Source organism: Tubulanus polymorphus, chromosome 4 (genome assembly GCF_964204645.1).
Source record: "Tubulanus polymorphus chromosome 4, tnTubPoly1.2, whole genome shotgun sequence".
In the NCBI taxonomy this organism is placed as follows: Eukaryota; Metazoa; Nemertea; class Palaeonemertea; order Tubulaniformes; family Tubulanidae; genus Tubulanus; species Tubulanus polymorphus.
The window spans coordinates 24,906,309-24,932,937 of record NC_134028.1 but is presented as its reverse complement, the minus strand read 5'-3'; the positions used below and the strand labels follow the sequence as shown (position 1 = coordinate 24,932,937).

At 38.2% G+C, this 26,629-nt stretch overlaps 3 protein-coding genes across 4 annotated transcripts; 2 read left to right on the top strand and 1 right to left on the bottom strand.

Annotated features, from left to right (window-relative positions):
• Window positions 1-299: 299 nt before the first annotated feature.
• Window positions 300-2,273, top strand: LOC141904068 (uncharacterized). The gene is made up of 3 exons (XM_074792516.1): window positions 300-612; window positions 971-1,226; window positions 1,508-2,273. Exons 1-3 carry the CDS (start codon window positions 391-393, stop codon window positions 2,110-2,112), a joined length of 1,083 nt encoding a protein of 360 aa, XP_074648617.1. The 5' UTR covers window positions 300-390; the 3' UTR covers window positions 2,113-2,273.
• A 434-nt stretch (window positions 2,274-2,707) lies between these two features.
• Window positions 2,708-7,253, top strand: LOC141903660 (cytosolic endo-beta-N-acetylglucosaminidase-like). The gene is made up of 11 exons (XM_074791880.1): window positions 2,708-2,969; window positions 3,209-3,357; window positions 3,765-3,910; window positions 4,439-4,587; window positions 4,820-4,985; window positions 5,524-5,624; window positions 5,701-5,809; window positions 5,936-6,126; window positions 6,478-6,678; window positions 6,810-6,915; window positions 7,119-7,253. The coding sequence occupies exons 1-11, from the start codon at window positions 2,779-2,781 to the stop codon at window positions 7,134-7,136; spliced, it is 1,527 nt and encodes a 508-aa protein (XP_074647981.1). The 5' UTR covers window positions 2,708-2,778; the 3' UTR covers window positions 7,137-7,253.
• A 576-nt stretch (window positions 7,254-7,829) lies between these two features.
• LOC141904759 (tubulin-specific chaperone D-like) lies at window positions 7,830-26,446 on the bottom strand. 2 transcript variants are annotated; one of them, XM_074793413.1, is made up of 37 exons: window positions 26,198-26,446; window positions 25,387-25,437; window positions 24,976-25,073; window positions 24,224-24,325; window positions 18,846-18,995; window positions 18,585-18,723; window positions 18,117-18,212; window positions 17,561-17,687; window positions 17,220-17,365; window positions 17,053-17,113; window positions 16,741-16,847; window positions 16,576-16,638; window positions 16,342-16,498; window positions 15,861-15,948; window positions 15,421-15,506; window positions 15,058-15,138; window positions 14,907-14,980; window positions 14,521-14,638; window positions 14,360-14,420; window positions 13,905-13,959; window positions 13,596-13,658; window positions 13,445-13,500; window positions 12,890-12,971; window positions 12,748-12,802; window positions 12,293-12,451; window positions 11,686-11,826; window positions 11,378-11,461; window positions 11,120-11,221; window positions 10,994-11,047; window positions 10,618-10,756; window positions 9,994-10,115; window positions 9,715-9,792; window positions 9,399-9,488; window positions 9,154-9,241; window positions 8,862-8,971; window positions 8,444-8,525; window positions 7,830-8,105 (listed from the first exon to the last, which is right to left on the bottom strand). In XM_074793413.1, exons 1-37 carry the CDS (start codon window positions 26,370-26,372, stop codon window positions 8,097-8,099), a joined length of 3,549 nt encoding a protein of 1,182 aa, XP_074649514.1. In that variant the 5' UTR covers window positions 26,373-26,446; the 3' UTR covers window positions 7,830-8,096. The 2 variants fall into 2 exon arrangements, with proteins under 2 accessions (XP_074649514.1, XP_074649513.1); XM_074793412.1 differs by having other exon boundaries at window positions 25,834-26,301.
• Window positions 26,447-26,629: the final 183 nt, after the last annotated feature.

Below are 26,629 nucleotides of genomic sequence, written 5' to 3'. Positions count from 1 at the left end.
TGTCGTGCACAGCTTCTAAAGAGAGTATAAGAGAATGAAAATCAGTTTTATTTCATTGCTCGGTGAAGGATTCAGTGAAGTGAAGTGAATTCTCGGTGAAGTGAAGGATTCAGTCTTGAATGACACAAAATGAGTTCGGTTCGAGAATCGCACGCAGTGCGGCTCGGCCCCGGCGCCCGTACAGTATACAATCTGAATCCGGTTTTTAACGTACGTCCCAGGCTGTGATTTAGGGAATACCACCGTGACCGAGGCCGTGTGGATCCTAAAAAAAATACAAATTCAACACAATTTATTTGCGGTTCAATTTGAAATCATGGCAGTGACTCGGAACTTCCAGTACTTACTCAATTGATACGAGATATCTGAAATATTCCGAACCTTGCTAAGATGCCCGCCCTACCATTCGGATCAAAATTATCGGATTCTGATATTTTGTCAAAGCTGTACGACTTCGACGACCAGATAATCGTGGGCGATGTGAAGTTCAATGCAGAGACGTTGTCAGTTGCGCCTCGACCGTTCTCTCGAATATCAATTTTCGAAACAATTGACGTAAATTCGGTCAAGTTGAAGTCGCTGAATTCATTTATTTTAGATAAAGCCCAGTTGGTAAGTAGCTTTCATTTTCTGCTTGGGTGGGTAAAGGCAGGGGATTATTTCAATATTTGTCTTAATTTCTCAAATTTTGGTCATTGGATATAGACAAAATATTTTTTTGAGACAGTGCAGGGCTTGTTGATGAAAAGTAACTAATGATAATGTACCTGACGCTACATAATAGTGACTGATAAGTTTTCATTGTTATTCTACCGATATCTTTAGGATTAGCTTATTTTTGGCTATATTCCTGGTAGATATATGTCATTTATCTGGGTTTTGAGCAAGCCAAGTGGCAACAGTCGCGGCCATATATCGAAATACACAGTGTGGATGACCTGTGTGACTTGTTTTTATTGTATCATTGCAGTTAGAAAAAAAACGACACAATGTTGCTTTAAAAAAAGCTTTTGATGATCTTCAAAGATTTTGGCGAGATCAAGATAATGCGAGGTGTTTGAGCGACGGACTGAAGCGTGTTAAGTGTAAAAGAGACCTTCAGGTACTGTTGAGTGTTCACTTGTTCGGCAAGTTGAAATTATGCGCTTTAATAGCAGAAAAACACGCTGGATTTAAGTGTTGCTGTGGCTGTGGAAGAAGTCCTTCTCTTGGAAAAACCTGTATTGGTAAGTATCTCATTCATGACTCTGTATCACTGAAAAGCCTATGCAGTCAGTTTTGATTAGTAATCTATTCTAATCCTCAAGTTCTGTTGGTCTTTAATATAGAATACAGCAGCCAGGGTGGATTCATCATTTTCCAAAAAATCTTGAAAAATTAGTCTAATTTTCACTACTTATTTTCGGTACTGCATGATCCAGGTTTTCCCAGGTGGGCATCTAAAGTACCCTCTTTAAATGATTAAGCTCTGAAAAGTTGAAAAATATAGCGTATTTCGATATTTCAGGTTCTGCTGATACCTGGCATGGTGAATTAGACATTCTAATTAAAGATGACCTAAGCGAAGTATCCGTTCTGTGCGAAACAAACCCAAACAGTGATTCACCCGAAAATAATCGAACTAATATCGAGGAAAAATTTGCTTGTAATTTCATCGCAGACTGCAATGAACAGGCCTCTGCTCAAGCTATAACTTTTGGATTTGTAGAGAAGAATAGACACTGTGAGCGTTTAGGCTTCCCTTTTTCGAGAACTTTCCTCATCACTGAGGATAAAATCAAACTTATCATGTATGACAGTCGCTCTGATGTCCTTATATCCACAGAAGAGTTAAACCTGATTCCAGTTCCGAATGGTTTAGAGGAAACGGCGGTAATAGTATGGCTCTTTTTGAATTTGCACTTGTTTGTTGTATCGTTGAATTCCGATATATTGTCGGGGTTTACACCTTGTGGTTTTCGGAGCGCGGCTAATCGAGGCGGAGGAATCGGTTTTTTTGAATCGATCAAATTTTACAGCTCTGAAGTGAGAGCTGTCGGTGGATTTAAATTCCCGGTCGAGTGTATCGGGAAAAAACGTTTGTTGTTTTCACAGAAAAATCCGTCCAAATAATCTGTAAACCTACAACCTTTCGATACACCTTTCAGTCTATTACAATGGCTATTTAATAGTCACTGTGTCAACTGTCCATCGGTAAACTCTTAACAAACTTTTGAGCATCTGCAGCCCCTGGCTCAAAGTAAAATTGTTGTTACTAACTAATGTGAATAATTATATGGTTTCTGAATATCAATTAGATTTGAATAAATAATTGATGAGTTATTCATGTATTCGTCGTTCCTTATTGATGGAAATTTTTTTGAAATTCTTATGTAAGGCTGTCCACGACCGACCCAGGCAGTGGTGCTGAGGATTTGAAAGTGGCTACTGGACTCCAAAACTGAAGGAAAATCGTGTTACATTTGTTCAGGTTCTTTAATTCGATTTTTGGGATTTGATCGTTGGAGTGGGCAGGATTGGTTTTTCATCGTTCCCTTCCTGAATAAGACCGTTAGATATCGAGCACTTCATGTGAGCTGCCCGCCGCCAAGGCTAAATCCGAATCCGGATTTTAGTGTCAGGCCCAGACTGCGATTTAGGGAATACGCGCGGTGACAGAGGCTGCGTGGACCCGGAAATAATTCCAAATTCAATATATTTTATTACTTTCTCTTTCAACGATATATTGACAGGTTTTTAAGTAACGACTGAAAGTGAAATAAAAGGATCGCGAATGATATGGCAACCATATCGCCCCTTTATAATCTCGATCAGTTATCTTCATGGAAACCTTGTCATAATGACGAACTATGTAGAGCGCGAGTATCATTGAAATGCAACAACAACAATACCAGCAGGTCTTCCAAAACGAAATCAAAAGCAAAAACGTTGATGTGCCACGACTTTAAGGGTGGCTATTTGGATGATAAGTAAGAAAAAAAGTTGCGGAATGTGAACATAGGCCTATGTCTCAAAATTTAGCCAGATTTATCCCAAACCGTTTTCTGTAGGCTACACTACGTCTTAAAAACGCTAAAAATACTCAACCTTGCTGGAGTCTTGCCCCTTTTTTGATAGTGAAACATATTTGTGGACGTTGTTTCAAATTTATCGATTTTTCTTTTACTTCCTATAGTTGTAGAAATTATCATTACTGATTTTACTGTAGGTATGTTGATGGAACCAACAAAATTGATGGTTATTACTTCCACAATTGGCAGTTTATAGATACATTCGTTTACTTCAGTCATCATTTTATAACTATTCCACCGCCTTGTTGGGTGAATGCCGCTCATACCAACGGGGTAAAAGTTTTGGGTAAGTTTCTAGCATTCTAGCCACTCTTCCCAAAACTGTCTAACCCATAAGGTCAGATACTATTCACTCTAAGTCAAAATTTTTGTCCCATATATTATTCTGTATGCCCTGCTTTTGATTTTTTGAAGCACAGATTTTTTCAAGAAAAAAATAATAGGGTGAAAGGAAAAAAACATTTTTTAAATTTCTATAACAGGTATTTTAAGATAGAAGGAAACTGGAAAAAATTGATATTAAGATTTCTTTTATTATTTGAATGTTTTCCACATAAAATCATTTTGGAAACAGTTTGAAAAATTGAGGAGTACCCACTACAGTGGTGACAGCAGGCATCTGGATCCGCACTTGGCAGTACGATAAGGAATGAATATCATCCGCTGCTTCCACTTGAATTTGTTCTGTTTCAGGCACAATAATAACGGAATGGGATGAAGGTGCCGAACGATGTCGACGATTACTCGAAGATTTCGAGCCGGTAGTCGATAAGTTGGTGTCGATCGTCGAGTTTTATGGATTCGAAGGCTGGTTGATAAATATCGAAAATAAAATCGATGTATGTAGGATTTGTCGGTAATTCCGCCTACTACTGATAACCGTACAGTAAACCTTGACACGGCAAACTCTGACGTCAAACAAACTGGAACAAAAATTAGTTTCTGACTTGACGTATTATTGACCGATCCTTAACTTAAGATTTGACCCTGGGTTAAAACATTGAAAATGAACTAAGTTTAACTCAGAGTTAACTCTAACTCACAACTGTTGAACTGGGTCGCTCATGACATTACCTCATGTTTATATGTCCACGCTCTGATCGATTTTGCCAGTCCCAGATTGCCCGTTTTAGTTGATGCCGTTTACTGTATTTGGCATCAGAGTTGTATCTAGTATTTGAATTGGGGGGCAGTGAATCTCAAAAAAAGGGCAGTTGCAAGAAGGGCACTTTTCCAAAATCTCAGGCAGACAACTCCCTGTTCAACGATCCGCTAGCCACGGCTGAAAACAGATTCCACCAGGTTCTGAATGCATTTTTCACGTTCATTAAAAATGCTCGTGTTCATTTCGTTGGTTTTTCTCTTAGAAAGGTCAAGTTGCGGCTCTGGTCGGTTTCGTGAAATGTTTGACGACGAAATTACACGCCTTGAATCCGAACTACGAAGTCATTTGGTACGACAGCGTGACAGATACCGGTGCACTCAAATGGCAAAATAAACTTAACCATAGAAATAAGTACGTTTTACGCTGATCAATCTGCAGCGTGGACCAATGTTCAATCAACCCTTGTGTTAAAATCATTCAAATCGGTATCTAACATTGACTTAGTGGTACCTGCCAACTCGGTATAAACCGCTCGGTGAATACTAAAGATTTATGTAAAACGTTACGGAGAGAAGTCCTAAAGATATAAAGATCTCTTTCATGTTCTCCTGAATAATGTAGGTCGTTACCATGTCTTATTTAGATGCTATTTCGATGTATGCGATGGTATATTCCTCAACTATACTTGGAAAAGTTCAGATTTTCCCGACACGGTTGAACTGGCTGCCGAACGATTCAGAGATGTTTACGTCGGTGTCGATGTTTTTGGACGTGGTTGTCCAGGGGGAGGCGGCTTTAATTCAAATCAAGTAAGAACTAAACAGTTATATACAATCTTCGCATCGGCATATGGCGATGAAATGTTGATGGGGTTGAGGGTAAAATGTTTATCATGGGTGGAGATGTCAGGAGACCTGGTGGTGTTGTAACTTGTTGTGGAAGGAGGGTTTAAGAGGGTTCTGGTAAACTTCCCAAACTCCTATAAATGAAAGTTTGCGTTTGGAAAATGTATTTTCAGAAGTTAGATAAATCGTTTTCGACTTGTCCTATGTACTCTTGGTCCTATAGCCCTATACTGCCTACTGGTACAGGAATGGCATTGAACTCCATAGGAAGCCGCCTTACGAGTGTGCTTGCCTCGAAACATTGAGGTCTTGACATCACTCGGGCGTTTAACTGGCGCCTGTCAATAAATGTCCACATTTTAACAAAAGTGAACTGCCCATAAAATCAGCCACGATACGGGCCTGAATGTCGGTGCAGGGTAAGCTGCGTATAATATAGATAATCTGAGGAGTTCGGACAACGGATAACTTCGCCTGATATTTATGTTTGTTTGATTTTCAGGCACTTTCTGCGATTAGGGAACATGATTTATCAGTAGCGATATTCGCACCCGGTTGGACTTATGAGCACAATCCGAAAGATTTTATTGACAACGAAATCAAGTTAGTTGCATAAACGAACTTCGCACAAATTCTATGAATATTTACGAGTAAAATGAATCCTTCTTTTGATTTCTAGATTCTGGAATTTGTTGAAACCTGGTCTATACATCCACGGTCCTGAAGTAGTGCCTTTGGTGACCTCTTTCTGTCAAGGCTGGGGTCACAGGCTTCACAAATCAGGGCAGGTGAGTAGAAAATTTCAATATTTCTTGCAGGGGAGGGATTTGTGAATGGGGCAAGTGGCCACCCTATTACCTGTAGATAAAAGTACGTAGGGAGAAGCGGTCAATTTTTGGAATCTCTATCAATAGGTTGTGTCTGACGAGCCGTGGTGTAACCTGAGTCTGCAGCAATATCAACCGACCTGTCAGTATACAGCAGACGATCAGCCCGGTTTACAGCTACACTGGGTCACAGACGACGGTTACAACGGAGGTGGATCCATTCAAATACGTAGAACTTCACATCAGCGACAAAACGATGTTACCTCTACAAAAATTACGTAAGAATTTTTTATCTTGATTAATCGATGGGGGAATTGATCCTTCTTTTGATTGCTTGATTTTGATTTGAATTTTGAGACTCTTGCAGATCGTACGCATCTACCAGGGTCGAGGGGGTAACAACATGTTATTTAAGATACGAAAAATAAAGACATGTGGGAATAACTATTATGGGCGGTTTAGAGGATCGTTTTGTCCCAGATATCACAAAATCATTGGTTTAGATACTTTCATCTTTTTAACGACTATGACAATAAAAACCTATTCGTATAAAAGCTCACTTACTTTCACCACAATAGAGGGCGTGGTATCAACCGCGATTTCAGATTTTTTTCCGCGCTCAATTTCAGATTACTCAAGTGCAATATAAAGATCTCCAAAGCGTTGAAGTTTAGTTACACGTTTAAGAAGATCAGTAGCGGCGGCGGTAGACGTTCAAGTGACTTGTTCGTTCAGTTCGAAATACATTCAAAACGCGATGGTATTGAAAATATCACATTCGACAACAGCAATAAATCTGGTGAAACTGAAGAGAATGATTGGATTACTAGGTACAGATGATTATAGCTTTTATGCCTGCACCCTGCACCCAATTTTTTATCATCCACGCTTCACAAGTTTTCTCAATTTATAAACTAAATTCTCAGCGATATTCTTTTGTTGTTTTGTTTTCTATACAAAGATTCGGATATTCCATCGATAACGAAATGATTGGTGATAAAATCAAGAAGATCAAACTGGTTTGTTCAGCTGCCAATGAGTTCTCTTTCCTCCTGGGACAAATTGCGGTAAGCGCGAGAATATCGCCATTCCTATTCTGTTACTGTTTCCGTGAAGATATTTGAAACTGTCAGATAATCTTAACTTAAGAATCAGTGGAATCTCGTTGCATTGATTCTTAAGGCGACCAGAAAATCACTATTCACTCAAACATTGATAAGATTTGTAAAGGATTTCATTTACAATCGACTCTTTTCTCTCACTTTTTTAGCTTGTTCCTGCGATTTAGTTGATTGATACTGTAAGGCTGTTGTGAGGAGCCCGCGTGGTTTGAAAGACTTTATTCAACTGTCAGTCATTTATTTTCGTTGATAATTTATCTAGACAATAAAATTGAAATATTAAATCATATAGATAATAAAACTAATATTAAGTTATTCATAACAGCTCATGTATCTTATTCACGGCGGTTCAAATGCGTTCCTTTAGCAAAAGCATTGTCTGTATAGAAGGGTCTTTAGATATGTCCTGAACTCTTCTAAAACCATTAATCAGTAATGGGAGACAGATTGTTTAAGTACTAGGGGCTGGTTCCAGTCGAGACTGGTCTTAATGTGTTAGATTGGCTAACTAGAACAATGGTCTTATACTGGCATTAAGCTGAAGCCATGACTATGGAAATGACCCTTGAGGCTGTGTATATATCGAGAAACTCTTAATCCAGAATTCACCCAGTCCAGGAGCTTGGGTCGTATATGCGTTACTAGGCGAGACTCGAAAGCCTATGAACCACTGTAGTAACAGACACTTAAGCTTGTTGGTGAATTACCATAAGTGCCTTCAAGTAGACTGGAGTTCACAGAGTATAACCTGATGAGCTGAACCATGGAGGTTTCTAGCAGGTTTGCATGTTTCTATTGTGTGCTAAAACGAATAAATGCAAAGTAACAAAAATCCAGTTCCGATTACAGTGTAGATCCTTAGTTTTATTATCACAGTTCATTTACTAAATAATCTACGATGTCCATACATGATATCTGGCACAAAATATCAATTAATGAAACTAACATAATAAAAATATAGAAAATAAGTTTTGAAAATAGATGCCGCATCATTTAATGAGAAGCAATCGTGAAAATGTAGCACATTGAATCAATTCAGGACTCAAAATAACTGTCGTGCAATGATGATTATCTTTGCAATTCATTTACATGTAAAGACATGTACCAAGCGCTGACTGGCCTGAGAATCACTTTTTCTGCAATGATAAACACAAACAAACAAACTTAATAAGTTTCCATGCGACCTGGACCCTGCAACCCCTCAAACATTCCATAATGTCGCCATTCTTTCAATTTTTGATCGAAATGTCTTCAGAACACCAGGCGTATGACATGATCAGAAAAACTTTCAAAAACTGATCATCCACACTTCACACGTTCAGAATTTCACAACATTTTCAATTGAAAATTTGAACTACAAACACCAGATATTAGATATTTGACCAGCACTCTCTCAGAACACAAACTGATCGTTCACAGAGGTATTAATGTCTGTGTGAAGGGCTGCAGATTGCATATCGACAGTTACCGGTACCTTGATTATTTTAGGAGCAGGAACATCCATCAGTTCACACAAGTGATCGCGAACCTCTCTTATATTCTTCACATCTTCATCCCTGTAAAACAGTAGTATTGTAAATTTGCAGCTCAGTCAAAATTTCAAGGTTCATTGCAGGAAAAAGTGGAGAATTCTGATATTCTTCTTGAAGACAGGGAAGAGTGAAGGAATATTCCATGCATTGTTGCTCTAGCTAAGTGATGAGTGGCACAATGAGAAGAAACAAGCCCCACTGAAGATACCAGGAATTTTCGGTCAATGGTCTGAGAAATAATCCAGACCAGTTAGTGAAAAGTTGGTTAGAGTTAACCAGTGGATAGCTGTAAGAACCATGAAGTTGGCAAATGACAGAATATCAGAATCAAATCTATAAAGAATTGAGAAATGAACTGACCATCTGGTGTCACTGAGGATCGACATCACTTCATCTAAATTCTCATCACGAACAATATCGTCGTACGTGAGCATCGCCTCGTACAGGCGATTCGCTGTGATCTTCCGAACCTACCATAGATCAAAAATAAAAGCATCATCTGATTCCGTTAAAGAACAAGAGCGAGTGGGTTTTATGAAACAATTACGTAACTACTTGGCTGGTATTTGAGCTCAGCAATACCAGAAGAGCACTTCGATTTCACTGAGACTTGGACAATTGTTAAAACCTGTAATTGACAGAGACCACTTACCCGCGGAAATCTGTGGCACAAAAACATCATAAGCTGAGATAGAGATCTGTCTCGAGTTGATTTTGGGAAAATTAACATACCGCATAAACTGCAATAAAATAAGTACAGCAATACAATAAATTTCCAAAGATTGGATCAATTTTTCAGATCTGATTTTAAGCCAATGTTCAGCAGATTTGGAAGCCTTGTTCCAAACAATTTAGAAATGTAGTACCGGTAGGTTATTCGCTATAATGTCAACTTACACATTAGTAGCTTCTAGAAGTTTATGTGGGTCGGCTGATTTGTGAATTTCAGCTTTACAAAGCGTAACAAGTCGATCACTAAAATCATTACTGCAATAAGAATGAACTTCAACTAAGTACCGCAGACTCCATTTGCCTCATAATTCTTATCGAAACCAACCAAGATTTGAACGAAGTTACGGCGGAATACAATGTAGATGCCTTTATCGATCGGTATCTTAAAATATTTCATCTTGCAGGGACCTGCAGTGAACGCCAATAACCACTAGGCTTTCCCATGCCCAAGTATGTTAACCAAAATTATTTCTAAACGAACCTCTCATCTTCTGTAAACAGGTCAAAGCAGTTATTTGCTAGTAGTTGATCTAACATTTTAAACATCGGTAAAGTAACCCTGTAAATGTAAACCCATAATATCAATGATAATACAGGTACATGAAAATAATCTGAAACCATTACAAGTATGAAGTTTAAAGCCGACATCACACAAGCATATCTGACACGCATTTTTTACCCGGGTCCTTGCCAAATTTAAGCATGGGTTAGATTATTCAGGGTGAAAAGTAACATGTAGCAGAAAAATGATTTCAGTTACCTATCAACTTTTTTATAATCCTCGAAAATCTTAAGTAGAGTATCACAGAATATTTTCATAGGCTCTTCACTTCTACTAACATTGCGTAGATATTGAAGTAAAGACGTCCGAGACCAGATCACCTTTAAATCAGTGAAGAGATAAATATTTCGTATCACGCCCAGAGGCAACAAATTATGCAAGATACTAATATCATTGTTTCAGAATTTTACTGAGAAACCATCTACATAAATGTAAGTATCAATCTGCTGCCTGAACCTGGCACACGCCCAGAGGCATTCATTCTTCAAATGATTGTTTGATCGCCCACATTTCACAATCATCATACAATTCAAATCAAAGTTCTATATATTCATACAGCACTTTGCCATAGATTGATAGTAAATGACGAATACCAGACATTGAACATTTTATCAGCGCACTTTCAAAAACTGATCGTCCTCACTTTCGCACATGTTCAGTACATCCCTAAAGCATTTCTATTGAAAATGAACTACAAACATGAAACAGATATTCTATCGTCTACACTTCAGACTACAACAATGAATATCAGAAGGAGTGGTTCAGTGCCGCAGATTGATACAGATTGAGAACAGCTTCTGTTCTGATGTTTCTTTTACTTACCAGAGATTCAGTTAATCCACCAACACTTATAGTTAAACCGACTAGAACCGGATATATGAAGTCAGGATACGAGAGTAATTGCGTAAATAATGGAAATGTTTTCGAAGGCGCCGCCCAGTTCAGGTCATCCATATCCGGCCTGAAAATCCACATGAACAAGTTCACAAAACCTGCACATCAATCTAAACCACAACACATGGCTACTGAGACAGACTGCTGGAGCAAGTTTCACAGTTTTGAGTTGAAAAAATAGGTTGAAATTTATGCTAAATTTTGACTGTGAATTCAAGTTAAAACTAATCCACAACCGAGGAACTTCGCTATGTATTAAACTACTTTCCCAATCTCGAGATTAAGAACAAAATACTATGCTTACTTGACAAATATTCTTCTCAGTGATTCTTCAACAGGGATATTAGGTATTCTGGGTCTGAAAATAGAATGACAGTAAAGGTTATGAACGGAAGTGAATTCACCTCATAGAATTCTCATGAACACTTACTCGTGATGCAGTAAATTGTAGAATGTTTGACCAGCGTGAGCCCGAGTTCTGTCTATTTTCTCCAGAGATTGTTGAATAATCGCGCAGAACATATTCCGACTTCTGAAATGTGTGCAAATTACATTTACTACGCTGGCAAAACAAAGGATACCACATATAGTTTTAACTTTTTGGTCCTTCAATCATAATCCTGATGATTTAAGACCACTTTTGGACTGGGTCCAGAGCTATTAACTCAATCAATCTGATTTAACTTACATATCACCGGATAAGAGTTTTGGATTTTCTTGAACTATCAACGATGTTATCGTGTCCAATGCAGTCATAGCAGCTTCCCGAACCCTGCATAAAATATCAGTACAATATCAGTTAAAATCGATACTAAGATTGACCGAATTAAAGTTAGTTCATTTCCAATGATTTAAGTGAATTTTAACATAGAAATGTAGATCCAAAGTACCGTATCCAGAGAAGTCCTAGCCAACCAAATAGTTAGCCCAAGATTTAAACGGCCTCAGCTGGACCCAGCTAAGGCTTAATGTTAACCCCTTCACCCTACTACTCACCAGGCTCCCACATCACCGCGACTGTCCAGTGTATAATCAGTCATCGCAACTAGCAATGCATCGTAAATAGAGTTTACGTTATCCGAGCAGACGTGTTCGCTAGAATCAGCAGACGATTTAACTCCAACCGTCTGACACACCCTTGAAAATAATATCAACCAATATTACTCTCTGTCTCTCTATCAAATAACCAATTGATGATAGATCATCTAGAATAGGGGCGGGGTTTTAAATCTGATTGACATTTGAGGGTCGGTAGTTGTCAAGCGAGTATATATAGAATCCATACACTGCATAATAACTAACTGTACATAGTATTTCTCAATAGATTGACATTTATTAGAGAGGTTTATATCGGTTTCTTTCGACACCAGAATTCTCTTTTGGCACATTTGTTCAAACCAGAATATGCTTTACAATTCCAGATTAGCACAACCTGACAATGTCTTTAAGATGGATAATCAAGGATGGCAGATGACTAAAACATCATTTCAATTGAGATGATGAACCAAATTTTTGTAACGAGCGATTGAAAGTTTGGGCTGAAAACTGAAGGTGGCGGATATTCGTAGGGTTGGCTGTATAGTATTGTCTATGATATCTGTACCTGGCGATTGCTGTAATGGCGTCGCGTCGTGCTTCCGCCCATTTCTTGTCGATCGCCGAATTGATTTTACTCGCGTCGATCAGCCCGGATAGAATTGGTCGCAGTTTTCCGTGGATCATAAAACCGGGTAGACTTCCGATAGCCGAGCAGTAACCTTTTCTGTATGCGTAAGAAATTTCATATGGTATCAACATCACAGCAAATGCGTGCATAAAAATGAGCAGGTAAACTTTACAGATTTCAATATTCTGAGAAATTTTCTCAGAAAGCAAATCCAGGGCAGACGAAGCACCAATGGATCATTATTGCATTAATTTAGGAAAAATTTTCAAAATTTTGCCCCAGGGTTAGCAATCACTGGCTCCGTGGTAATCTCAGCTGTTTAAGTGAACCATAGAGCCTAGTTTCTATCACCTGGCAAAAGACAAAATTTGAAGAAAAGTAGATCCACCTACCTGATCACTTCAGTCTGGCTTTTCAATTCTTTGAGAAAGTTTCCGATAATCTTTTCTGCAAATCGAATCAAAACAAGGTTCATTTTGAACATGGCGAAATTTTAAAAGGCCATTTTGATTTCAAAGAGTTTATTTTTCTCACCTTGTATATCTGGTTGAACTTTTCCATCAGTTGTGGTGTAATAAGTAGTCATAAATGCTGGTATCGCACTGACAGCAGCTGCCTAGAATAAATATGAGCAAAAAACTCAGCATCCAGGTTCCAGGCTGCGGAATGTCTAAGGGGATTGCAGGGTCAGGTGTCTGCGATTAAGTTAAGGATCTTCGATTGAAAACCAAATCGAATTCCATTCGTGTTTTAAGCCTAGCGCACATCGGCACTGCGATTGGAGACAACTAGTTGCTACCGAACGATTACCCCGCGCACATCGAAATCTAGTTACAACCGGTCATCGACGGATATGACTGCGATTGAGTACAACCAGTTGCTCAAAAGTAGAACATGGGCAACTGGCTGGAACTGGAGATAGATCAACGCTTACCAATCGTAAGCTCGCTCACATCTACACATTCAAGCAACTGATCGTATCCAGCCAGTTCCTCTCATGCGCCGAAAACTGCCTTGCAACTAGTTGTCTCTAATCGCAGTGTCGATGTGCGCTAGGCTTTAGAGATTATTTAGAGATCACTTACGTACCTGAACATCTGGTTGCGTGTGGTTCAAGCAACTATCCAGAAAGTTCTGCCAAACTCCTGCAAATTGAATCATTTAGTTTGGACTACGGGTTGAAAATCATCGGATCACTATGGAACTGGGTAACTGGGTTCTTATCTCAACAGTTACTTACCAACAATACTAGTGCCGCGACATGGAATATTCGACAATGATAATTTCTCTATCAAGCAACACACTGAAAATGTAGTACATAACAGATGTATTGCGGGATTTTTATGGCGGGTTAAGATCGAATGTGTTCCAGGTTAGGATTAGCAATTCCTGATTACAAAATCTTAAAAAACGCTGTCCTAGAAGATTCTGGTACGAACGCACCAGAAGAGAGACCAATCAAAAACCTACTGAAACGTCTCCCAAAATAACATGACTTCGCTTTTTAATTGGAAGTAATTCGGAAAGGTTTTACGGAATCTACACTTACTCGCTTTTCTCATAAGCTCTCCTCCTAATCCTCGATACAGCTTTCCTTCATCCAACTTGAAATATTGAATAACAGTTCATGAAATATTCGAACCGATGAAACACGGTTTTCAAACAACATTCATTCATTCATTGATTGATAGAGAAATTGACCGGATTTGAATAAAATTCCCCAAATGTGTCGATTATGAGTAAAATTCCATTAAATTCTGAGTTCCTGCGCCCGAAACACAAAATCCCATAAAATTCTGAAATTGTCAACCAGCAATTTGTTACGTACAAAAATATTGCTGGCTGACAATATCAGATCTATAGATGAATTTGGGGGTATAAACTCATAATTCATAATTTTAGGGTATTTTACCCCTAAAAACAGAATTTGGGAGTTTTACAGTATTTTAGAGATTTAAGGGGTTGTAGGAGCCCCGCGCTGATACATGTTCATACGGTACTTACTATGACTGCAAGCGAGATCATTTCATCGATGTATCCCTTATCTACGACATCAATAATTGACCTGAAACAAAGACAAAATTAGAGCCTGTTAACTGAATTCCAATTTAGAATGGACCAAGCCTTCAGCAACATGATTAAAGCTTATTTTCAATGGCACATACTTTTGTTGTTGTTTGGCTGTTTTTGCCAAGGCGTACGTGATTTCGGCCACTGCCAGGATTGAACCATGTCTCCAAAATAGATCAATACCAGTCGTGTGGGTTAGCAACTTGGGCAAAACTGAAAAAGTTTTTAATTCATTAGCATTTCATTTCTGGATTATTTCGTGAAAAAAAAAGTATGGTCGTTTTAAGTATATTCAAGGCAATCTGAAGCCAGTCTGACAATTCTGTGTTAAGTTTGACCAGAATTTAAATCATTTATATTATTGATGTGTTCACTCTGTCAAATCTTTACTCATAATTTTGAAAGCAGGTCTCGTATTTTTTGTATCGCGCCAAAAAATTCATTCCAATGAATCAAATTCACAATTCAATGGCATATCTACCTGTTTTCGCCATATGTTCAGGAGCAATTTTTGTCAAATTGTGCAAAGCACTGGCGGTCAACTCTCGTATAACACTAGAAAAAGAAGTCAACATTAAAATGATTGTAGATTTGATGAACTTCAAGTAAATTCAGTTGTTAGCTGTACGTACTTGTCCCAATGTCCAACCTTAACTTCAGCTAAATGATCAATGACTGGAATTGTGTATTCAGGAAACTGTGCGATAAACACACTGAAATAGAACGTCGTGAAAGCAGCTTATCGATTACGTTAATCGACAATGAAAGAGGATTCTACGTTTGAATGTGGCAGTAAAGGATACCACTCGCGAATAGCAAGGATCCATTAGGTTTATGAGTTTGCTTTAGGATAACGATATTCATTTTCAGATTCAAGTGAAATATATCCGTAATCTTTGAACTGAAAGAACGTGTTGTGGCCTTATCTCCCACTGTGGGATGAAGAGCCTAAGTCAAGTCATGATTTCTGCAGTGGTTGCCCAGATCGTACAAACCTCTGATCGTGATAACAGCTGACTCTATTACCAACTGCATGGTAATCACACGTAGTTAATATATCAATACCGTGAGGAAACGTTCCCTGCAAATTAAATAAACATCAATATCAACGTTTCCATCACCAATCAGCAGGAACCTCGACATAACATCGAATTGTATTAAGCTGGTTTTCATAAATAAGACAAGTGAACCCCTCTCCATAGTGAAAAACTCCCATAGTGAATACTATTTTCTCGGAGCTAAGACAATTTTACTGCCTTTCAGGTTTTACTGTATGTCATTGAATTATAAGATTCAGTATAAGATGAAGATGATCTAGATTCAGAATAAACGCGCACACGCGCACACGCACACGCACACGCACACACACACACACACACACACACACGCACACACACACGCACACACACACGCACACACACACACACACACGCACCTGTCTGCCAACATTCTCCTGAAACGCAGCTGAAGCGGCGCGACGTACGTTCACCTCACGATCAAATATCGACGCTATCACTAAAGAGCTGAAATGACAAAATCAACGACAATCGGGTGAGTAACATCGAAAAACCCTCAAACGCATATAATACCTTATCAAAGTGACCTCAAGGGCTAATTCTAAGTCACCTCTAGGGATAGATAGATTATCAACCTAGACCTGGCTTGCAAGTCTAAGTCACCTCTAGGTAAAAGTCATCAACCTTGACCCGCTTTTAAAGACTGGCTTTTGATTCTAAGTTACATTTAGGGATCATCAACCTAGACCTGGTTTTATAGACTGGGTTTCAATTCTAACCTATCTCAAGGTTTAAATCATCAACCTTAGGCGATTACCGACATAATTCAAAATTTTTCCAGTGATTATTTGACCTTGATAATGTCTTAAAAATGAAATGATCAAAGAGATGTCGACGAACCTGGCTATTTGATTGACGTAAGGAGTGATCTCCTGTGGATCATAAGCACGAGCGAATGACCAGCAGACGTAGCAGGCGGCGTCACGTACGTGGGCACCGACGGAGAAATTACCGCGCTTCTCGTCGAACGCCAGAGCCTTCAGAACAACCGGCACAACTGTAATTAACAAATTCATTAAAATCTCAACCAAGGCAAGGATTTGATCAAATTACAAACCAATTTTTTTCTCTTACCATCCGAAAGTCTTTGCGGCAAAAGTAAGCCACGCCGTCCTAATTCAGCCAATGCCAAACAACCTGAAACATTAAATCAAACGCATCTTACTTGAAAATCATGAATACATAAAATCATTGAAAATGTTTCAATACATAGTCAAATTGAACAGATGATCATCTTACCTCCGTGCCAAGAAGAGTCGGATTCTGCTAATGTGAATAAATCGAGAACTGAACCGACAACTTGATCGGCGAATTCATGAGGCAGACGCCCAGTAACACGTCCAATACTTAAACAAACCGTAATAAGCTTAGTGTATTCACGACTGATAGGAATCTCAACTATATCTTTCACCAAAAGATGCCCAGAACAGTGTGATACACAAGTGGAATTCAATTTCGAGTCTTTGAAAATCGTATGCAGTGGGATAATCTTTGTACAGTTTTCAATGGTAATTGTAATGAGGTTATAGGATAGATTGTACTGAAATTTACCCTTTTGCAGCTGACCAACGAACTATTGTATCCTTGTTTCTTAAACCACTCGACAATTGCTCTGTAAGATCAGTAAAATGAATGCCAAAATGTATCCCCGCATACATAGTACAAATGTGCAAAAAACTGTAATCGCTGCCTTGCAGCTATATTTATTTGATACATACCAATCACTTCCTCCATCTGTTCCGGAACATCTATATCCTCATCAATGGTTACTGTTGCTGCAGTTGCATTGTCATTTGTATTTTTGGAAGCGTTTGCCGAAGTTGAAGAAAGATTATCAGTCAGTGAGCGATTTCCACGAGTATACCTATGACGTAGAGTCAGACATTTTGAAATTTTCATTTCCAGTCAGAATCTCTTGTCGTCAGGACCCAAGTTATTTTCTAACACGACCCCACAAACATAGACATAGGAGGCAGGAGAGTATAGACATCAGATTGTCTGAGGGGTGCAGTGTACAGAGAGCAGAGTCTTACTAAGTCAATCAGGATAGAACACATACCTCCAGGTAGCTATGCGTGCCTTCAAGAATGTTAGTCCAAGTCTTTGTATCAGCTTCATCATTAGTTTATTGACTGTTGCGTTCGTTTGTTCAGTTTGAGTCGGCAGTTTCTCCAGCAATAAGGGAGCTTAAAAAAATGCACAACAAATAACATTTTAGGGAAGAGTTGTTGTTAGGTGCATGAATAAATAATGGAACAAAAGCGTTTATCAAATAAATGAAGAAATCCCACACTAAGAATTTAAAATTATACGATCAAATTTATTATTATGAAACCACAACGTTTCGGCTGTTAACTAACAGCCATCATCAGGTTGAATGATCAGGAATCATTCCACCTGATGATGGCTGTAAACTAACAGCCATCATCAGGTGGAATGATCAGGAATCATTCCACCTGATGATGGCTGTTAGTTAACAGCCGAAACATTGTGGTTTCATAATAATAAATTTGATCTTATAATTTTAAATTCAAAGTATGGGATTTCTTCATTTATCTACAGTATACACGGATTATAGTGTTTATTCGACAACTAGCGTTTATCAAAGTTCTTACCATAAGGCAGAAGGTCTTCTCTTTTACCGAGTTTGAACAGTAACGATAACATGTAGAGTATTCCGGACATTTTCGTCATTCCAGCCATAGTTGAACCTATAAAGATCCATGATAAAACTGTGAGTAGTAAAAACAAATGGACTGAAATTCTGAGGACTATGTTTAAATGTTTGTCGTTGTCAGAATTAGGCAAGATCTACTATGACGTACGTACTTGGATATTAATATTCAATCATAATAATCATCTAACTCAAAGTTGCAAATTACATTATGAAATACTTTTTAACCCTTTCAGTGCTGAATACTTGAAAATTCTGGAAATAATTTGAAATCAGTGCTTTATGAGTGGGTTTATTTGCTTTGATGTCAAAAGACTAGAACCTCTGTGTAAGAAAATCTGCTGGAAACCCGGCTAGACGAGACCAACAACTAAAACCAGTCGATCCCTTCACATCCCAAAATACTTACAGTTCGTATTTTCGATGACAGATAAAGCATTTTCAATAACGAGCGGCAGTTTTTGACGTTTGACGTCGTGTCGCGTGAGGAACTTGGACACCATGAATGCGGCTGCATCTCGAGATTTATCAACTACATCTAAATACATCTACAATGACATTTAAAATCATTCGATGAGTTTCAACATTTCACATCGCCGTAAAATGCGATCGAAATGATCTCGAAAATAATATCTATCAAATATTTTCGGTCTGTCGATGATAAACGTACCAAACCGATATCGAGGATTCGATCCATCGTCGGTTTCTTCTTCACTTGCCCCGACTCCGATTTCACATTGCTATCCAACCGAGCCATGTCGAACGGAATCATACAAACCATCGACAACCACAGTAACAGCATATAACGCGTTTCCCATGTCTAGAAATAAGAAACAAACCACATTTTTTGGGTGCCAAAGACAAGTGACTGCCTTCAATAAAATCGAAGGAAAAACGAATGATTATGAAAGAAAACTAAAAGCAATGTTCTGACTCAATTCTATGAGCCATTTTCAAAACGATGAGAACAGTTTTGAAAACGGCTCATAGAAGTGAGTCTAAACTCCATATCTTTCATAGTTCAATTTGGATACAAGTACTTCATAAAAGTTCATGAAACTCAAGCCGTATAAACTAAACCACTTTACTCGAATAACACTAAAATTTCAGAGTGAGATATTGTTTAATCGAGTCACAATGATGGTTTAGAAAGATCTACAGGTACAATAATTACGTAAGGTGCCCGTTCAAAACCAATCAGCGTATTGATTGACATGAACCTTAAGAATGCACAAATAGGCCCAGGCACATGCATTTCTTTTCTACTTTAAAATATCATTTATTGAAAATACAAAATGTCACCCGACATAAGTCTGATTAATGAAGAAATGATTTCGTGAAATGGCTTCCAGAACCTGAGGTTTTTATTTTCAAAGTACATATAGGATCGGAGTTGCGACACCATTTTCTTCGCTTTAAATTAGTAGCTTCGGTCACTGAAGCAAAAAATATTTGCTTCTTGATATTTCTGTCTTTCCGAGTTAGTTTATATTCGTTTCGCCACCATTTGGATTCAGTTCAACACAACTTTCACTTTTTTTGCATTCCTACCAAGATTTTAATCGGAAGGAAGATATTATTTTCATTTCTATATCCAATGTTCCCTTCCATTTTAAAAAGGTATCCCCTCCCCTTAGCCCATCCAACATTTTGTTCTCCATATGATCAAAAATGAGCGCCCTAAGGCCCCTATATAAACCTTTCTATTTTCTATGTGAAGAATCATTACTTGATCTCCTCTCAATGAACTGAAAATTCGTATTTCTGAATTCCAGAAGTTTTACTGGTTTCATTCGAGCTTTCAAACTTCAGTCACAAACGTTTTGAACGCACAACAGATACCTACACAACAATACACTGAATATATAGATAATACCTAATAGGTATTTCTTTACACAGTTGGCATTCATTTAAATTATTTGTTTCCCGACACAAATTGATGTAAATTTGTAAATATATCGTGCCACAAATTAGTACTAATGTTACGGTTTCAGTTGAGATAATGGTATCAGCAGAGAACTGCTGCCGACCAACCGGATTGTTCGCAAATAATGAACACAACTCCAGTTTACGTTGACAATCGACTATGGATGATAAAATGGTACAGGATAATGTACGTTACACCTCCGCTGGTCGTAGTCGGTATCGCGTTCAACGCGATGGTTATCATCGTATTTCACAAACTGAAAACTGGAAATCGCTGCATCGATTTACTGAAATTCCTCGCGATCGTCGACATCATGTTTTTAGTGTCGCGATCTCTCCTGAACCCGGTTCGGTATTTCATTCACTACTCGTGGTACGGTGAATCTATCAAGAAATTTCCTAACAACCGAATTTCTCCGGTGTATTTAAACATATGGGGGGGCATGTTTGCCAAAGGATTTCTGATATTTCGAAATTTTCTAACCGTCATAATTCAAGGCGAAAGATTGGTTACTATCATTTTTCCGCTGCACGTAAAACGCAGCTTGAAGCCACTTGTCATCATTACCGGTATATCATCATTGATATTCAGCGCTTACTACCCCATTACCAGGAGGAAAAAATTGTCAAGTAAATATAAAGAATTCCGATTTGTTCATTACATGGATTACAGCCATGGGATCTTACTTCAATTTTTTCGAACAATGAACAGATACATCGACCCAATCGTCCGAATTATTATCTCAAATGTTTTAGTTTTCGCGGCAAACATTGCTCTTATTATTGTCTTATACGTCAAAAGCAAGCGACGCAAAACTCTCTCAGCGTCCAAAATTTCATCATCTCAAAATCAAACGAAAGCCACCGGAATGGTGCTTACTATGAGTATAGTTTATACGATTCTAGAACTACCCGATTCATTTGGTAAAATTGGGACCGGAAGCTTCTTCAAGTCGTTAATGAATGAGATTTATCAGGCAACATCGATTATAAATTCATGCGTAAATTTTATTCTTTACACAATCGTAAACAAACAATTCAGAAACACGTTGTTTCATTTATTCAAATTTAATTAAGATTTTCTAGAAAACTGTGGAACTGGGTCGAGAGCAAAATTAAAGCCATGCAACTGTAGAACTGGGTCCGGAGTCAATTTAAACCAACACAAATGTAGAGCCGGGTCCAGAGTCAAATTTAACCCATACAACTTTGGAACTGAATCCAGAGTCAAGAAAGGAGCCTATCGGCTTATATAAGTCCGCCGTGTGATTTGAAGAAATAGAAGCTGCATACCTAGGGGTGCCACCTTGTGGCCAAATCCAAAAAGGGCTCAGTAATTTGTAGGCCTTGGTCCATAGAACATTCATACCAAATTTGGAATTGATCTGATCAAAACTGTAGGACAAGTGGCAATTTGAAGACAAAGTTGACAGACGCATGAACAATTGAACAAACGAACGAACGGATGGATGACGAGGGCTTCGGTCTGATACAAATGTGGGGCTGGATCCAGAGACAAATTAAACTGACACAATTGTTTAACTGGTTCCAGAGTCAAATGAAATCCTGGATTTTGAGTCAAATCAAACTGACAACACTGCATTCAGAGTCAAATTAGACTGACAACACTGCATTCAGAGTCAAATTAGACTGACTACACTGCATTCAGAGTCAAATTAGACTGACAACACTGCATTCAGAGTCAAATTAGACTGACTACAATGCATTCAGAGTCAAATTAGACTGACTACACTGCATTCAGAGTCAAATTAGACTGACTACACTGCATTCAGAGTCAAATTAGACTGACTACACTGCATTCAGAGTCAAATTAGACTGACAACACTGCATTCAGAGTCAAATTAGACTGACTACAATGCATTCAGAGTCAAATTAGACTGACTACACTGCATTCAGAGTCAAATTAGACTGACTACACTGCATTCAGAGTCAAATTAGACTGACAACACTACATTCAGAGTCAAATTAGACTGACTACAATGCATTCAGACTCAAATTAAACTGACTACACTGCATTCAGAGTCAAATTAGACTGACTACACTGCATTCAGACTCAAATTAAACTGACTACACTGCATTCAGAGTCAAATTAGACTGACAACACTGCATTCAGAGTCAAATTAGACTGACAACACTGCATTCAGAGTCAAATTAGACTGACTACACTGCATTCAGAGTCAAATTAGACTGACTACACTGCATTCAGAGTCAAATTAGACTGACTACACTGCATTCAGAGTCAAATTAGACTGACAACACTGCATTCAGAGTCAAATTAGACTGACTACACTGCATTCAGAGTCAAATTAGACTGACAACACTGCATTCAGAGTCAAATTAGACTGACAACACTGCATTCAGAGTCAAATTAGACTGACTACACTGCATTCAGAGTCAAATTAGACCGACAACACTGCATTCAGAGTCAAATTAGACTGACTACACTACATTCAGAGTCAAATTAGACTGACTACAATGCATTCAGACTCAAATTAAACTGACTACACTGCATTCAGAGTCAAATTAGACTGACTACAATGCATTCAGACTCAAATTAGACTGACTACACTGCATTCAGAGTCAAATTAGACTGACTACACTGCATTCAGAGTCAAATTAGACTGACAACACTACATTCAGAGTCAAATTAGACTGACAACACTACATTCAGAGTCAAATTAGACTGACAACACTGCATTCAGAGTCAAATTAGACTGACTACACTGCATTCAGAGTCAAATTAGACTGACAACACTACATTCAGAGTCAAATTAGACCGACAACACTGCATTCAGAGTCAAATTAGACTGACAACACTGCATTCAGAGTCAAATTAGACTGACTACACTGCATTCAGAGTCAAATTAGACTGACAACACTACATTCAGAGTCAAATTAGACTGACAACACTGCATTCAGAGTCAAATTAGACTGACTACACTGCATTCAGAGTCAAATTAGACTGACTACACTGCATTCAGAGTCAAATTAGACTGACTACAATGCATTCAGACTCAAATTAGACTGACAACACTGCATTCAGAGTCAAATTAGACTGACAACACTGCATTCAGAGTCAAATTAGACTGACAACACTACATTCAGAGTCAAATTAGACTGACAACACTGCATTCAGAGTCAAATTAGACTGACAACACTGCATTCAGAGTCAAATTAGACTGACTACACTGCATTCAGAGTCAAATTAGACTGACAACACTACATTCAGAGTCAAATTAGACTGACAACACTGCATTCAGAGTCAAATTAGACTGACAACACTGCATTCAGAGTCAAATTAGACTGACTACACTGCATTCAGAGTCAAATTAGACTGACAACACTACATTCAGAGTCAAATTAGACTGACAACACTGCATTCAGAGTCAAATTAGACTGACTACACTGCATTCAGAGTCAAATTAGACTGACTACACTGCATTCAGAGTCAAATTAGACTGACAACACTGCATTCAGAGTCAAATTAGACTGACAACACTGCATTCAGAGTCAAATTAGACTGACAACACTGCATTCAGAGTCAAATTAGACTGACTACACTGCATTCAGACTCAAATTAGACTGACAACACTGCATTCAGACTCAAATTAGACTGACTACACTGCATTCAGAGTCAAATTAGACTGACAACACTGCATTCAGAGTCAAATTAGACTGACTACACTGCATTCAGAGTCAAATTAGACTGACTACACTGCATTCAGAGTCAAATTAGACTGACTACACTGCATTCAGAGTCAAATTAGACTGAGATCTAGAAATGTAGAACAAGGTCCAGAGCCTCTCATTCATTTAACCCATACAACTGTGGAACTGAATCGAGAGTCAAATCAAATCCACAGAATTGTAGACCAGGGTCCAGACTCAAACTAAACTGACACAAATATTCTTCTTCTTTTCAAGATTTTTATGGTAGTCCAATGATAAAAATTTGTTATTCTTATTATTTTTCTGGTCGCGTGCCATTTTCATGCCATCCATCAGAAAACCCTAATAAAATATTTCTAGAATCCTATTCTCCACAAAAATTAACATACCAATCAACACACGCTATACAGGTTTTAATTTTCTGGTACTTACTGCGTGGTCAATTTTACTCTGTTTGCCAATCAATGCCAGCACTGGTTCCAAATCGGAAACTTCATGAGGCATCATTCGTACAATCACTTTAAAACCACGAGTCTGGAAACAGAAAAAGATCAATCTAACATTCAATAAAACATTCATTCAATAAATAATTCAATCCTTCAATCAAACATTCATTCATTCAGACAATCCATCAATCAAACATTCATTTAATCCATTCATCCATCAATCAAACATTCAATCAATCAGACAATCAATCAAACAAACATTCATTCAACCAGAAAATCAATCAATCAAACATTCATTCAATCCATCCATCAATCAAACATTCATTAATCGGACAATCAATTAATCATACATTCATGCAATCAATCATTCAATCCATCAATCAAACATTTATTCAATCGGACAATCAATCAATCAATCAATCATTGACATTCAAATGACAATTCAGTATATACAATAATTTTTTCCAGAGGGCATATCCAAGGGCTATACAAGTCCAAGTGGGCTGAAAATATAGGGCTTCACTTTCTGTACCAACCGGGGATTGGATATTTCCAGAATGGCTTTTAAATCCTGTCCCATTTTTGGGGAGGGCCCCCCAGATGCCATTGTTCTGATGCCACTTGCATAGCTGTGCACCATGGTTTCTGGTCAACTAGGGCAGTGTTTGAAACAGTCGCACACTGTGGACAAAATTCAAACTTCTAGTTTAATGGAAAGCTTGCTTAACGATAGATTACCTTTGTGATGAGATACATGTATTTGAAGACTTCATGGACAAGTTTATCCGGTGACTGGTCATCACGCACGACGGCCAACATCAAATCTAAAAGACTCTCTATATAGAAAATAATGAATAACTAACTGGTCATAGAGAAGAAATAAGTCGTCAAAATAGAAAACAGCAGCGTTCTCCACAAGAGCTTTTAAATCGGTTGACAAGCCATTAATTCCATGTCATTTTCACAACCATCCTCTAAAGATCATCCACCGTTTTTAAAAGAACCGCTGCCAATGTCAATCAATGTTCTATCAACAATAAAACGTGAGATGTAGTACTGGCAACACAAGTGCAGCGAGCAAAACAATTCCACCACGTTCAGTCTGCAAAACCTGTATTATATCTAATTATAGCAAAACCATTCACATACCTAAATAAGGGTCTAATAGATGTGGCTGTTCCTGATACTCGACCATTATGACTGAAAAAAATTAGCATAATTTAATCGGTAAATAGTTTACTGAGAAGCATGCATCCCTGCAGGATTGGATGAAGCAGTGGTTTTTAGCCTCCTATTATGTCGTCAGTAACAAACAGAATGAGGACAAATTTCATAATTTCTAGTTCCCATATTTCAATGTTGGTTCAAACCCTATCTGATTATAAAAACAACCTAGCGTTGTGTTGACTGTATGAATGATAATAACTAAGAGTTGATATCACAATTCTGGATTGTTTTGGCCCACATGGTGGTAGTTACCAAAACATCGGTGGTAACCTTTCATTATTGGATGAGCTTATGGAAATATCATGAAGCTAAACTCCAGCTGGGCCAGTTGCTCAAGTTGGTTAAAGATAACCAGCAGATAAATGGTACCTTTAATATCTAAGTAACTGTAAGTTTAGTCAATTCATAACTTGACTTTTTTTCAGCGTTTGAGGCCCGCTGGGACCTGTTCACCGGACACTAGAGGCGGCATGCATGGTTTTCCACTAATTCACTGTCTGTCTGGACTGAACAACCTAAAAACTTTGACAGGCAGGAGGGACTGGGGATAACAACTGGATGATTAATGAAATAACTTTGCTGTCCATGTCTCATCAAAGTTGTGCAATATCGTCACCCTATGACATTGCACAACTTCGATGAGATATGGAACGATAATTAACGATCTGTCACCACTGGCACTGACGAATAAATTATGAATTGAATTGGTTGTCAATTTACAACGTAAACTTACAGCTGAATCGCTCCAAAGATCTCTCTTCATCCACCTGTTTACCGACAACATTCTTCAGATTCTTAATCAACCTATGCACCTCATTAACCTCCTTGAATTCTTCTAGAATATGACCTTTCTCCTCCGAAATTCTATTTTCACCGGACTTTTCCATTTTTTCATTGGGCGCAGCCATATTGGAATCTCCAATGTGGTGGCAGCACCAATCGGCTCCTTTAATTAGACTGGAATTTTCTTATCATTCTTTCGAAACTTTCGCATTTTTATGAGAAAAACAAACGTTTTTATATTTTTGGAAACATATGCATAATTGTGAAAAATCATGGGCTGTTCGTAAAACCCGGTTTTGGAAAAGATGTAAAATCCGGTTTTGGCTTCAGTTCAGTCTCGGTACTTGACCGTCGTGAAGTGAGCACTGTGGATTCGGTAGCG

Excerpts from the sequence above, each read along its gene's own strand:
- LOC141904068 (XM_074792516.1), top strand. The coding sequence starts at position 391 with ATGCCCGCCCTACCATTCGGATCAAAATTATCGGATTCTGATATTTTG. Across the intron at positions 613-970 it reads TTTTAGATAAAGCCCAGTTG|TTAGAAAAAAAACGACACAA; the intron begins GTAAGTAGCTTT and ends GTATCATTGCAG. Across the intron at positions 1,227-1,507 it reads TCTTGGAAAAACCTGTATTG|GTTCTGCTGATACCTGGCAT; the intron begins GTAAGTATCTCA and ends TCGATATTTCAG.
- LOC141903660 (XM_074791880.1), top strand. The coding sequence starts at position 2,779 with ATGGCAACCATATCGCCCCTTTATAATCTCGATCAGTTATCTTCATGG. Across the intron at positions 4,588-4,819 it reads AAACTTAACCATAGAAATAA|ATGCTATTTCGATGTATGCG; the intron begins GTACGTTTTACG and ends TGTCTTATTTAG. Across the intron at positions 5,625-5,700 it reads TTTATTGACAACGAAATCAA|ATTCTGGAATTTGTTGAAAC; the intron begins GTTAGTTGCATA and ends TTTGATTTCTAG.
- LOC141904759 (XM_074793413.1), bottom strand. The coding sequence starts at position 26,372 with ATGGCTGCGCCCAATGAAAAAATGGAAAAGTCCGGTGAAAATAGAATT. Across the intron at positions 11,827-12,292 it reads GCCATTACAGCAATCGCCAG|GGTGTGTCAGACGGTTGGAG; the intron begins GTACAGATATCA and ends ATTATTTTCAAG. Across the intron at positions 11,462-11,685 it reads CGCGGTGATGTGGGAGCCTG|GGTTCGGGAAGCTGCTATGA; the intron begins GTGAGTAGTAGG and ends TATTTTATGCAG.